General features: G+C 32.9%; 2 protein-coding genes across 2 annotated transcripts in view; one reads left to right on the forward strand and one right to left on the reverse strand.

The window, feature by feature from the left end:
- Positions 1-4491: 4491 nt before the first annotated feature.
- Src64B (Tyrosine-protein kinase Src64B) overlaps positions 4492-15835 on the reverse strand; it is a gene marked incomplete in the record, with an annotated part of 157127 nt that continues 145783 nt past the window's right edge. Inside the window, 2 exon segments of the mRNA XM_075304122.1 lie at positions 4492-5634; positions 8088-8395. Coding sequence (XP_075160237.1) covers positions 5020-5634; positions 8088-8395 — 923 coding nt within the window.
- LOC142235856 (uncharacterized) overlaps positions 10972-15835 on the forward strand; it is a 36747-nt gene continuing 31883 nt past the window's right edge. Inside the window, exons 1-2 of the mRNA XM_075307110.1 lie at positions 10972-11606; positions 12125-15581. Coding sequence (XP_075163225.1) covers positions 12329-15581 — 3253 coding nt within the window. The 5' untranslated portion in view covers positions 10972-11606; positions 12125-12328. The remainder of the gene's footprint in view (positions 11607-12124; positions 15582-15835) is intronic.

The raw sequence follows: 15835 nt of genomic DNA on the forward strand, positions 1-15835 counted from the left end.
GAATTACAACCAGAATAATAAACTTCATAACAAATAATAATTTTTTTTTATCATTCTATGATATTTAAGACAAATCTATGAGACAATGTCGTTCTAAATGTTTCCACATTTTTAAAATTTTGCAAATACCAATAGGTTGTTTTTTTTTCTAATACAACTAAATATTTTTACCTTTATGTAGGCTTTTCGTCATTTGAAACACATTTGACAAGCTAGACAGATTATCGACATGTCATTTTTAATTGCTCAGTATTTCAACTTTAATTTAATCTTTGAACAGTTGACCTTTGACCTTTCCTCAAAAGGCTTATCAATGAGTAGAGTACTTGTTTAATTTTAAAGTGACTAAATGCAAATAGGCTGACATACATACACGGGAATTCATAAAACAAGTTTCCTTCCAATATTCTGGGGATTTCCAGTCACATCCCTAAGGGCTATTACACTCTTGGAAATATTCAAAGGATCATAATCAATCGACTTCGGCAAAACAAAAAAACATTAACATCAATTTGGCCAATATAATTCTCTTTAATGAGAAATTCAAATTGGAAGTGGATAGAAATCCGAAAAAATTTCAATTATTTCTTTATAAGAAAAATAAATTCTTCCGGATCTCCGAACATGAGGTCTATTTCTAAAATGATTCAATAACGGCTTTTTATGTTCAAATCCCTTCGAATACTAAATTACTAGTGAGTAAGTAAAAGAAAAATATTTTTCAAATTGCTTCAAACCACATATAAAATCGGTTTTGAGACAATATAAGAAAGTGATTGACATTTTGTGGTACAATAACTCTTCGAAAACAATGATTACTTCCATGTTATAGGAAAATTATAGAAAACTTCAAAAAAATTAGTTAACGTTATTCTATTCCAAAAAAAAAGTCTAGTGGAAAATCATTGTTTGCTATTTTAAAATAGGGTTCTTGAACTTCTGTTGTGTAACCTTCTAAAGTTGGTAGAAGGTTACATTGCTAAAATGCAATGCTGAGAACAATTTTGAGTAAGAAATTTTTTAGTAATACAAGTGAAAAAATATATGGCAATAGCAAAAACTCTGCTGAACAACTGAAAAACTAACACTGGCAACTAATAGACATTACTTACAAAATCAATATAATTAAAATATTAATTAAGAAATAATAATTAAATTTTTAAGTTGAATCTCAAAAAAAGTTGGACATGACATCACTTGAAAAAATTTTCATTTAATAACCAAAAAATTATTCCGTTTGCATTTTAAAGATTTTTGATCACAATTAAGAAAAGACCCATATATTTCAATTTAATAAACCAGTTATTGTTTAGATATACTCCTCATATAAAAAAAAAATAAATAAATAATACGAAAAGGATTTGTGGCTATATGTAAGATATTATCTTAATGGGAGGCTTTAGAAAAAGTAATTTTATTTTGTTGATTTATATCAAAAGCTTTTCTTACTATTGCTATTGATTGCTACATATTTGTTTACTATTTTCTTTTTCAATTTCCGTTAACATGAGTTTTCATTTTAAATTGCTTCTTTGTAATATTTAAAATAAAATATTTTGGAATTCCTATTTTTTATGTGTCTTCTTCTTTTTTTATTGAAACAAGAAAGTATAAAATATTCCGTTTGTTTATGTTCCTATTGTGATGTTTTTTTTTTTTTTAATTTTTGTTATATTCATTTTACTTTATGTTTTTCGTGTTTTCCCCCATTTTTGTTAGTTATACCTTTTATACATTCAATTTTTTCTTATAAAAAATGGTATATATGCAAAGTTTGTTTTTGTTTTGGATCATTTCATATTTCAATTCTATATAATTTCCTTTGAGTTTTATATTTGTATGTAAGTGTTATCATATTTTACTGTTTTGCATTGATTTTTTATTGGATTATATAAAAGAAAACAACAATAAAAAAAAAAAACAATAATAAACAATAAAAAAATTCGAAATTATAAATGGTAATTTTTCTATTTAAGAGTTTTAGAGAATTGTGTGCGAAATAGTTCCAAGATAGCAAGAATAATAAAAACTCAAAGAAATATATGTTTGTTATGGGAAAAAACAAACAAAAAACTGCTGAAAGAGCAGACAACGAAAAAGCTGGCATTCATTGACGGCTAAAATAACAATCAATATCTGCTTATTGTAGAATCTAAAATTTTACATATGGACTGCTATTGCTTTAAAAGTCATTTCGATAGTAATTTAAAGAAAATATCAGGAAAATAATGTTAGCTAATAATGAATGTTATTCAGCACACGTTTTGCTAAGTTAGCAATTTTTTGTCCAGTCTACACTCACAAACTTCTTCGAGTGTAGAATAGAATTAATGTCCAAAATGTTTGCTGAAAATGATTTTGCCAATTAAAATTATTAATGAAAAAACAAACAAAAAACTGCTGAAAGAGCAGACAACGAAAAAGCTGGCATTCATTGACGGCTAAAATAACAATCAATATCTGCTTATTGTAGAATGTAAAATTTCACATATGGACTGCTATTGCTTTAAAAGTCATTTCGATAGTAATTTAAAGAAAATATCAGGAAAATAATGTTAGCTAATAATGAATGTTATTCAGCACACGTTTTGCTAAGTTAGCAATTTTTTGTCCAAACTTCTCCGAGTTTAGAATAGAATCAATGTACAAAACGTTTGCTGAAAATGATTTTGCCAATTAAAATTATTAATGAAAAATATTTTTGTTTTTCAGAATTTTTTATTAAGAATAAAATAAAAATTTAAAGTTATTGGTAAACAAAATAATAAACTTTTCCCGAATTTGGCTCTATTAAAATCACATATTAGCATCCAATGGTTGCTATTGATAGCACACTTGGTTTTTTTTAGCTACAGACGATCACAAACCATTGTGAAGATTTATTTCTTTCTAGTTTTCCAAATACACGACTTTCTTTTGTAAGACATTTAATTTTCGTTTACTTTGAAATAAAGAAAATGCAAATACAGCATGTCAAGAAAGTCTTTTGACATTGCCAAATATTTCAAATTCTAGCAATAATTGAAATATTAAATATTTTATTAAATTTTTAATTCTGTGTACGTATGTATACTTTGCAAAATACATAATAAAATATTTTTTTAAAATTTCATTATATTTAATTTTGGAACAAAACATAATTTTTATCCCATTGTCAAAACACTTTCTTGACAAACTGTATGTAAAAAAAAAGTCGACAGTTATTCAACCTTTTAAGGTCAGATATTGGCAACATTACAAAAGTGTAATATCAGCAGTGAATATTACAGTCTCTTTTTCAGCAAACACTTTTCGTCTATTCCAAAAAGCATTGGGGAAATTTTGCTTATATTGAAACTTTTAACTTTCAACAATAGCAGATTAGGGTTTGTCACTTTTATACGCAAATACTACTGTTCCAGCAGCTTTTTTTGTGTGTTGCTACTAACGCAAACTTACTTGAATATAAAAAAAAATTGGTAAAATGAAATAGGAAATTTTAAAGTTCAACAGTAGCAGAATATGAGTTTTCTACATAACTACAGATGCTGTCGATTTTTCAGCAAAATTGTCTAGCAATTATTATCTATTTTCTTACAGATTCAGCAGACTTTTCAGCAAACGTTTCCTTGAGTATATGAGAAAATTTGGACAATGTAATTCTACATAACAGCTGAATATCTTTGTTATTTTCCTAGACAAATACTGTTGTCGCTTTGTCTGCTGAATTTTCTTACTGATAAATACTGATGTCGCTGTTTCAACAAAATTTACTTACTGGTCCAGCAGACTTGTTTTGCCGTTACTAGTAACAAATGTTCTCTTGAGAATATGTGAAAATTTGGGCAATGTGAATAACAGCAGAATGTGTTAGTTATTTTCAAAGGCAAATACACCGGTCACTTTTTCAGCAGAATTTTTTTTTTTTAACTTTTAAGGTTAAAAAAATAGCAGATTATATTTTTTTATTACTATAGCTAAATACTGATGTCGCTGTTTTTCTTATTGATGCAGCAGACATGTTTGCAGTAACAAACATTTCCTTGAGTATATGGGAACATTTGGACAATGTAATTCTATATCCGAATAACAGCAGAATATGTTTCTTATTGCTTTATAGCAGGCAGATACAGCTTTGGCATTTGGTTAAAAGCACACTTTATTAAGGTGGGTATTAAGTTCGAGTTTAGCCGCTATAAAATCGTCATTTTTTCACGATTACTTTTCTTTAATAATCCACTTTAATGAATATAAACATTGTGAAAACTTGCTTTGGGATATTCCCCATCAAGTTATAATGAAATCTGCAACAAATATGTATAATTTTATGACGTTTTTTACTGCTTTAGTTTTCACTTTAGTGAAAATTAGCGGCTAAACTCGAACTTAATACCCACCTTTAGCTGTTAAAATTAAAATTTCCTTGAGAAAACTTTTTCGACAAAAATTGAAAAGATATTATGTTGCTAATTTATACTGGCAATTCTATTATTGTTACATTTTACTCAAATCTATTTTGTATAGGAAAATTGTGACAGGAAATTTATTTTCAATTCATAATTTTTACCATTATCTCTAAAGATTTTATAGTAATGTTAATTTTGAAATAACCTCAGGTTAATTAACAAGAAATTACATATGACTATGGCCAAGACCACATACACGCACAAACACACTAATACACACAAGTGTATTCATACAAAAAAAAATGAAAATATTTTAAGAAAATAATAAAAGGAAAGCCTACAAAAAATGAAGCTCATTTCCATTTACAAAGCATTCGAAGAAATTTAAGCTTTGAATGATATAAATTATAACTAGAATATATTTAAGGAAATTATAAAAAATTGTATTTGTTTTATTTTTTCTAAGATTATGAAAAACAAATATAGAAAATTTTTTGAGGTTATTTTTTTTTTAGATTTTTGTTTAACATTATTTTCTGTTTCTGTTTTTGTTGTTGTTTTTTTTCGGATTTTCTTTTATACTTATATAAACTTATAGTAATATACCTAAATATTGTATATTTATGAACTTATTCTAATCTTGCACCTCTCTATAGGGCACCTCTGACGTCACCGAATATGACTCAAAGTAATGATTTAAAAATTCAAATGTTGGCCTCTTCTCCGGCACAGCATCCCAACATTGCAATAGCAAATGATAAATATTATCGGGGAAATAATGATTTGTTGGTTTAGGCATGCGGAAACCTCGTTCGATATTTTCAATTACTTCACGACTATGCATACCGGGATATGGCACTTGTCCGTAGGTAAACAATTCCATTAGCAGTATACCATATGACCAGACATCGGATTTTATTGAGAATTTACCATAGATAATGGCTTCGGGTGCTGTCCATTTGACGGGGAACCGTGATCCCTGTTTCGGACAGTATTCATCGTCGGCTATGACACGTGCCAAACCGAAATCACATATTTTCGCTACATTATTCTCACCAATGAGTACATTGCGTGCGGCCAAATCACGATGTATTAAAAGCTTCGATTCGAGATATTCCATTCCTGAGGCTACTTGTGTTGCTATATAAATGAGATCTTCAAAGTGTAGATAGCGTCCATCACCTTCGCGTAGATAATCCAATAAGCTGCCTTTCGACATATATTCTTGTACAATGTAGATGGGTTCCTCCTGTTGATAAATGAAACGGATGTAGTATTCAAATAAATGCAATAGAAATTTTCAAACAACAAAAGATTCGATTAAACAATGTAACCAACTAATATCTCTCTTTTCAATATGCTCATCCTATGTTTAGCGCAATGGTAGCGAATTTTCTTTTTATGGCTGAATCCGAATTGCTAATCGCCCTTTTTCCTTAAGTCGACCTCGCAGTCAGTGTTGCCAGTATTTTTCTGGCTCTTCTCCCCAAATAAGAATGCTTTCGTCCCCAAAAATCCCCAATTTAAATCAAAATTCCTAACAAAAATCCCCAATACATTTTTGTCAAGTTTTTATGAAAAAATTAAGAAATATGTTCTGCGGTAGAATATCGGTAATAATGTAAAAATTTAAAAATTGATTGCTAGTTCCCATAAGATCAAGATTTCGAAACACAACACCAGGAGACCAGTAATTGTCTTCAAAAGGTTCTAAAAATGAAAATTGGAGTTCGGTCACCATGTATTTATGGACGAAAATTTATTTCTAAACACTCAATTAATAAAATTGTGCGGTAAATATATATGAAGGTGAGCCATCTTCAGTATTTCTATATTTATGGGAGATATTGTCCAAATCAGTGATGACACTAATGAGAGGGCAACATTTAATCCAGAGTCCTGACAAAATGATTTCACGAAGTCTTAAGCAAGCTGATTATAATTAAAAATTAGCACTTGGTTCCCCAAAATAAAATCCTTTGTCCGTTTCTAGTCCAAATGTATATTTTTCTAATAATGTAGCAATAACAGAATTCCATGAAAATCATTAAATCCCCACAAAATTGCCCAAATTCCCCACCAAAACCCCAAGTAACAAACTAAAAATGTTCGTCTCCATCCACGAAAAAAATATCCCAATTTGGGGGATAATTCTCAATACTGGCAACACTGCTCGAAGTCGTTTTCAGTATATTTATATCGGTTTTCGTCTGCCTGCACTATTCAGTTTCTATTTCGTCCTGCATTGCGAGATTCGAGGAACCGAATTCCCATCTTATGATCACAAAATTCAATGGTACTTTTTTATGATGGCGTCTATGTGCCGGACACCATCGCAATCGACGACACCGTCTAAAACCCCATCCCTCTTCCTTGATTATTACTCGTTAACTGCAGACTATGAGCGGGATTTTGAATTTTTCCATATAAGATACAATAACAAATGTAAATATATATACGGTCAAAAGTTCTCCCAGCCAGAATTTTAACCATCATCATCATAATAAAAGAGTTTTTTCTGCTGCTTAATAAAAATTATTCAAATTCGGTCAGTACCGGGTCTGAAGTAATATAATTTGAATATTAGAAGTCGCATATATTATCCATCTACAAAAGCCTGATTTTATTCACATAGCATTTAGCAGTAAAAGCGAGATAAAATTTTTCTACGTAAAAAATTTTGTCTATGAATAAAATTTTGACAAAATTTTCTATAGAAATAAAATTTTAACAAAATTTTCTATAGAAATAAAATTTTAACAAAATTTTCTATAGAAATAAAATTTTGACAAAATTTTCTATAGAAATACAATTTTGACAAAATTCTCTATAGATACAATTTTGACAAAATTTTCTATAGAAATAAAATTTTGACACAATTTTCTATGGAAATAAAATTTTGACAAATTTTTCTATAGACCTCCTTAAAAAAAAACCAAATCCGAACGGTGATTTATTTTGTGGTGAAACACTCAGAAATTTCACTTGCATTACTTAGAGGGGATAATCCACCACTGAAAAAAAAATTTTGGTAGAAAATGGGACCAAACGCCGTGGTACAATGGCATGCGTCGTCAATGAGCACGTCTGAGGAACTCGACCATATTCTGTTTTGTTTTTATATAGGAACTAATATACCCATGAAGATTGATTACTATATATCATGACTTCCAAGATATATATCATGACTTTCCCATTAAACATTTTTTCGTAATTTTTCAGAACATGCTATTGTACTTCCATTTATAAAGCGGCTAAAAATCAGTTAAGTTTAATGTAATTAGGCTTCTCAATAGGATACCTTGGAGACATTTAAATAAATTTTCTTCTCACGAATTGACCTACTGCGAATGTAGCGAAGCTGTTGTCTTCATGGTTAACATGGTCATTACAACCCCACTCTCATTCCATGTAATAAAAGTTCTTATGAGTGTTTATCACATTGCCCATGGCAATAGTTTCTAACATTACAACTTGCCAAAACCCCCCAATAATTTCCATTTATGTGCTACTTACAAAGTTTTTCAAATTCTATAGAAAAATAAAATTATTTGTCATTCTGGGCAGAAACATAGATGAAAGTATTTCTAGTTAATCTAACAGTAGAAAACTTTAACTTCCTCCAGTAAAAAAAAACACACACACACTCACGCACACGAAATACGCAAATCTCTCGTTTTCTTAGTGTCTCATTTTACCAACCTGTGAACAAACTGCATAAAGTGCAACCAAACGATTATGACGAAACTTTTTCATAATGGCTGCTTCTTGGAGGAAAGCTTGTGTGGACATCGTACCCTCACGCAGTGTCTTAACAGCTACATCAATACTGTTGCGCCATTTTCCATAGAAAACTTCACCAAAGTTGCCACGTCCCAGTTTGCGTATTAGTTGCAATTCCGAGCGAGGTATTTCGTATTTGTCACGCAACTCCGGACCCAAATCCCACATTTGAGGTTGAGGTTTGGCACATGGTCGCGATAATATATGGCAGAGACCCAAAGCGTTTTCTAAATAGAGAAAAAAAATTAATAGTATTAGAGAAAATGGCAAATTTTTGACAGAAGAATGTAATGATCACTAAAGCAAAAGAAGTAAAGACGAGTAATCTTTTAGTCCTGGATGATAAGGCGTGAGGAAAAAAACAGATTACTCTTTTATCCAAAATATTTATTAAATTGCACTTGCACGACGTCATCCGTCGCAATGTCAGAATCGAATATTTCAAGAAGTGCACTCACTCCTCACACCGGTTACAGCTCACAGTTACCTAACAATGATGTATCTGGTATAACAGTTCAGGAAAATTAGAGTCATTTTTACAACTTTTCGACCGGTGGCGATTTTACAAGGAAAATGTTGGTATTTTGACCATTTTTGTCGACATCAGCTATATCTAAATCTGAACCGATTTCAACCAAATTTGGCACGAATAGCAACAATGCTAATTTTACTCCCTGTGCAAAATTTCAACTAAATCGGAGTTAAAAATTGGCCTCTGCGGTCATATGAGTGTAAATTCGACGAAAGCTATATATGGGAGATATATCTAAATCTGAACCGATTTCAACCATTTCAAAATTTGCCACACATAGCTACAGTGCTAATTCTACTCCCGGAGTATGAGAAGCAGTGATGAGGTAAGTTGATCGTTTGGGTCCTATTTGTATATATTTAATATTTTCTCTTTTCTAGGTGGACGAAAAGATTAAGGAGACCGAGTAGCAACGTGATGATTTGTAGCCACACCATTTTCGAATTTGCTATAGAATGTAGTATTATCCAATATCAAAAAGATAGAATAATGATTTGGAGATGGTTTTCATCATGAAACGGATAAATTATTCATAGTGTGGTATTTGGGGTTTTGCACAAATCATTCCATATAGCTTTGGTTTGATTTATTGGCCACGAGAAACAATTATTGGTAAGTATATGTATTATTTGCAAATATGTCTTTAAATAAACTGACAATACTTCTGTATTTTTATATGTTATAATTTTCAGAGTTTTTATTCCGAGTAACCAAAGAGAGGAACTGGGAGACTCATGAAAAAACAAGTATAAACGGCCGTAAGTTCGGCCAGGCCGAATCTTATGTACCCTCCACCATGGATTGCGTAGAAACTTCTACGAAAGACTGTCATCCACAATCGAATTACTTGGGTTGTGGTATCTTAAATCGTTTTCTAAATTGTGAGTTAGTCCATACGTGGTATACATTAGACAAAATAAAAAGTATGTGTAGATAAGTCTACAAATAATTACGAATCGATGTGGGCTATTGCACGGTACGTAGGGAGCCAGAATTGAAATATGGGGGTCGCTTATATGGGGAATATATAGTCCCCATATATATATTCTTGATTGATGATATTGATGGACCAATTGTTGTGTGATTGGGGATCGATTTATCTGTAAGCTATATATAACTATAGACCGATATGGACCTAGTTAGGCATGGTTGTTAACGGTCATATAAATACTAGCACAATGTACCAAATTTCAACTGACTCGGATGAAATTTTCTCCTCCAAGAGGCTCCAAAACCAAATCTCGGGATCGGTTTATATGGGTGCTATATATGATTATGGACTGATATGGACCACTTTTGGCATGGTTGTTAAATATCATATACTACCACCACGTACAAAATTTCAACCAGATCGGATGACTTTTGCTTTTCCAAAAGGCACCGGAGGTCAAATCTGGAGATCGATTTATATGGGTGCTATATATAATTATGGGCTGATATGAACTAATTCCTGCATGGTTGTGGATACCATATACTAATATCACGTACCAAATTTCAACCGAATCGGATGAATTTTGCTCTTCCAAGGGCCTCGGAGGTCAAATCTGGGGATCGGTTTATATGGGGGCTATATATAATTATGGACCGATTTCGACCAATTTTTGCATAGGAGTTTGAGGCCATATATTAACACCACTTACCAAATTTCAACTGAATCAGATGAATTTTGGTCTTCCAAGAGGCTCCGGAGGTCAAATCTGGTGATCGGTTTATATGGGGGCTATATATAATTATGGACCGATGTGGACCAATTTTTGCATGGTTGTTAGAGACCATATACTAACACCATGTACCAAATTTCATAAGGATCGGATGAAACTTGCTTCTCTTAGAGGCCTCGCAAGCCAAATCGGGGGATCGGTTTATATGGGGGCTATATATAATTATGGACCGATATGGCCCATTTGCAATACCATCCGACCTACATCAACAACAACTACTTGTGCCAAGTTTCAAGTCGATAGCTTGTTTCGTTCGGAAGTTAGCGTGATTTCAACAGACGGACGGACGGACATTCTCAGATCGACTCAGAATTTCACCACGACCCAGAATATATATATATATATATATATATATATATATATATATATATATATATATATATATATATATATATATATATATATATATATATATATATATATATATATATATATATATATATATATATATATATATATATATATATATATATATATATATATATATATATATATATATATATATATATATATATATATATATATATATATATATATATTGTTTCGGCAGTTAACAAGCCAATGAAAAGTTTATAATTTATTTATTCATTATTTGAAATAACTATTTTTTCTATCATTTGAATTTCATTTGAATTCTTTTTGTATTTTAGTTAAGCCATTTAACTATTACGTTAATGTTACGTTAAGTACTATTTCTTTGATTATTGCAAAATCATATGTTATGTAGAAAGTGTAGAGTTATCTGAAGTATCTTCCTACTCTTTTCTACTATGGTTCTACCAATTAATGTCAGTGCTACAAAGTCTTTAGTACAGAAAAGATCACATAGATCTCAACGTAAAGAATTGTTTTTTGTAAGTGCGAAAGGCACCTACGAAATAAATAAAGAGAGCGTGGATTTAAAAAGAACCGCTATATTGGTGTTCTTATTACGGCCATTAAATTTGGAAGTCAACCAAAATTAGAATCATAGTATCGTGATATAATAGGAAAAAATAAAGCGAAAACCCTCGCTTTTTACATGGCGACCGTGACAGGACGTATGCTGTGAAGAAGTTTGGATTGTTTGAGTTTTGGCGTTTTAGAGTAATTGCTGGTGACCAAAGTGGTGTTTTGGATTGCTTTCGCTGTTGGTGCATGGAAATTGGTTTGTGGAAGAAGACTGCTATCGTTCTTGATATATTGGTAAAAGTATAGTGTATTTTAGAATCGTGAGTTTCTAAATATTTCGATTACAGTGTCACCAAATTGGTTTGTTAAAATTAACATAGTTGCATAATCAGGTTCGCGTGTACTTTGTCACAGATTGGAAAACATATATACATATACTTGATACAGTTATATATCTAAATTGAATTCCAAGCTCGACATATTTACATCGAACCTCTAACATACAAATGTACACTTGTTGTCAATCCACATCAAACATAACCAACTAACCCCCCACACACATCATTTGAAGCGGTGACTTAAACCACCAGTAATTTTGCACACCCCTCAACCAATCATTTAAAGCTGTAGTTTAAACCACTAGTATTTTTGCACATGATAAACCACACAACATTGTTGATTCATTTTAATCGAACATCATACTCACAATAGTCATCTTACATTTAGTTGCAACGTAGCTACGCACACACGTTCATACATATCATACATTATCTGTTTTTCAATTGAGATAGAATAACTATATTAATTTTTAGAGTGACGAACTTTCCCTCCAGTCGTTGGTTTATGTGGAGTTGAAGTTGACCACCCAAATATCCAGTTGGGATCTCTTTATTCTCCAGTGCCAAAATCTTAAGCTGAAATCTCTTGCTCTTGCATTCTATTTACTCTCTTAAATAAAATAATCACAAAGAGAATTTATTTATTATTTTGTTTTGATATTGGGAGAAGGTATAATTATGACTGAGGAATTATTGTCAACGTTGCACAAGCAGAGAGCTTCTGCGAAAGGAAATATTACACGAATTAAGAAATTTTTAGAAGATCGTAGGGAAACATTAAACACTATAGATCTGGAATGTAGGCTTGAAATTCTTAATTCATACATTAAACAACTAATGGCATATCAAACTGAAATCGAGAAAATTAGCCCCGATGACAGACGGGCAGAACTTGAGGAGATTTGCATTACCACTAAGACATTGTTGTTGACTCAGATGGGTAGTTGTCGTCCAAGTATGAGTCATGACACAACTTTTAGCGCTCCTCTGCCACCTGCTAACCGACTACCTCATTTGAAAATTCCAAAGTTTACCGGTAAATATTCCGAATACAGAAACTTTATAGCTTGTTTTAATAATTTAGTTCACGACGATCCGACACTAACGAAAATAGAGAAGTTCAATCACCTGATTGCTAGTTTGCAAGACGATGCTTTGCGCACAGTAAAAGCATTCCAAGTGAACGAAAATAATTATGAGAGTGCATTAGCCAGGTTGGCAGAGCGCTATGACAACAAATGTTTGATATTCCAGGACCACATTGCATCGCTATTTAATCTGAAAAAGATAGTAAGGCCTAACGCCCCGGAATTGAGGCAGATTATAGACACTGTATCAGCTGTTTTGGATTCATTGTCTCATTTGGGCTCCGAGAAAGATATCATGAATGCTATTGTTATTCATCTAGTATTGTCAAAGGTCGATGCTGACACGAAGGCAAAATGGGATGAGAATCTAGACTACAGGAAATTACCACAGTGGAAAGACTGTGCGTCCATTCTAATTAGGCGATGCCAGTTTTTGGAAGTGAATGAAGAGAAGGCATTTAAAGGTGAAAATGGACAAAACCGGTTCGGTAGAGAAAAGTTAAATGGAAAAGGAAAGAAGCCTCAGTTTGCACTCGCGTGTACACAAGTACACACAAATGAATGTTATTTTTGTTCAGGCATGGATCATTTAATTGGATCTTGCCCAATGTTTCTAGCTTTCAAAGTTTCGCAAAGGTTTGATTACATTAAACGCAAGGGTTTATGTATTAATTGTTTAAAATATGGTCATTCTGTTAGGAAGTGTCGGGCAACGCGCTGCGCCATTTGTCGAAGACCACACAATGCTATATTGCACAATGAGGAGCTAATTCCTGAAATGTCATCGGCACATATTGGCTATGGCTCTGAAGCGCAAACTTCTGGCGCGGCTACCAATAATGGTACGGCAAAACGGTCACATGAACAAGTGCCATCGAATCGCACTGCTGTTCAAAGCTACGACCCACAGCAGAGGTTGCCGTACGGAAACAGTGCTACGACTATGTTAGCTTATGAGTCTAAGGGGGAGGTGATATTGGCTACTGCATTAGTTCAGATGAAGGATAAATGTGGTCAATACCATGTCGCACGATGCCTTCTCGATTCAGGTTCTCAGATAAATATAGTCACCGAGGATTTAGTTCACCGTTTGAAATTGGAAAGACATAGCAGTACCTTAAGTGTGCAGGGTGTAGGGGATGGTAACAAACGTGTTCGTCATAGTGTATCGACCTATATGAAGTCATGTGTTAATGAGTTCGAGATAGAAACAGACTTTTATGTAATGAAGACGATCACATGCCCTCAGCCTCGGAATCATATTAGTGTGGATAATTTAGGTATTCCATCGAACATAGAACTGGCAGATCCACAGTTCAATAAGCCTCAGAGGATAGATATTTTGGTGGGTGCTCAGATTTTCTTTGATCTTTTATGCATAGGGCAAATCAAATTAGGAACTGAGTTACCTATTCTACAGAAAACACTTCTTGGGTGGATAGTTTCTGGTCGGTATGGAATCGAACGCAAAGTGATGGCGTTGTCTTTTTGCGTATCTACGACAAATGAGGAGAATCTATTGCAAGAATTGAGTGAGAGGGTTCAAAGATTTTGGGAATTAGAGTGGGTTCCCAATTGTTCGACTATGACAAGTGAGCATTTAATGTGTGAGAAGCATTTTTTAAACACTGCAACCCGAAGTGATGATGGACGGTTTGAGGTACGCTTACCATTCAAAACCGATCCGAAAGTACTTGGTCATTCGTATGAGACGGCTAAACGCCGATTTTTAGCTTTAGAGCGAAGACTCTCCAAAAATGTTGAGATGAAACGAATGTATACCGATTTTATGAAAGAATACTTGTTGCTCGGTCATATGTCACAAACTAACACTGAGAATATTTCTCTACCCCACTATTTTATACCCCATCAATGCGTTATCAGAGCTCAAAGTACATCGACAAAATTACGTGTAGTGTTCGACGCATCATGTAAGACGTCATCCCAGAAATCACTGAATGACATTCTCATGGTTGGGCCAACTATTCAGAATGATTTATTTACAACCCTGTCTAAATTTCGTGTTAATAAGTATGCTTTAACGGCTGACATTACTAAGATGTATAGACAGGTGAACGTACATAAGGACGATCGCAAGTTTCAGTTAATATTATGGCGTGAAAACTGTGATATGCCAATTCAGACCTATGAATTAAACACAGTTACGTACGGTACTGGGCCAGCTCCGTTCCTTGCGATCAGATGCCTTAAGGAAATAAGCCACCTTTTCAATGAAGTATATCCCCTTGGTTCTAAGATTATTGCTACTGACTTCTATGTAGATGATTTGCTCTCAGGAGCTAATGATATTGATACATTGATGCAAATACGTAGTGAAGTCATTCAAATACTTAACGCTTGTGGGTTCTCTTTAGCAAAATGGCATTCAAATGTCAAGGGGTTTGGAAGTGATGAATCAGTAATGCAATTGGATGTACACGATGCAACCTTTACAAGAGCTCTTGGGGTAAATTGGAAGCCGCAGGATGACGTTATTTTTTTCCATTTGGACAATGATTTTTCCAATCTTCCTGCTACGAAAAGAAATATATTATCTGTGTCTTCTCGCCTTTTCGATCCTTTGGGATTACTTTCGCCCATAATAATTAAGGCGAAAATATTATTACAACAGCTTTGGACCAATAATCTTGATTGGGATGAATCTATACCCCAACATTTGGACACAGAATGGAGCTATTTCAAAACCGTACTAACCCAAATTAATCAAATTTGTATACCCAGATTCATAGGTACAACGCTTAACGCGTCTGTCCAAATACATGGTTTCGCTGATGCTTCAATGAAGGCATACGGTTGTTGTATTTATGTAGTGTCCAGGCAAGGTAATGACGTTACTACAAGATTATTTCTCGCAAAATCTAGAGTGGCACCATCAAAGAAAATTAAAACACTTCCCAGATTGGAGTTGTGTGCGGCTCATTTGCTAGCCAAATTATGGTCAGTTGCAAACGTGAACCTCTCACCTTTCAAAATAGATGACATTTTTTTCTGGAGCGACTCGGAGATAGTTTTACATTGGGTGAAGACCCACCCGTCAATGTTAAGCACTTTTGTTGGTAATAGAGTGGCTCAGATA

The sequence above is a fragment of the Haematobia irritans genome, chromosome 4, assembly GCF_050003625.1.
Source record: "Haematobia irritans isolate KBUSLIRL chromosome 4, ASM5000362v1, whole genome shotgun sequence".
Classification (NCBI taxonomy): Eukaryota; Metazoa; Arthropoda; class Insecta; order Diptera; family Muscidae; genus Haematobia; species Haematobia irritans.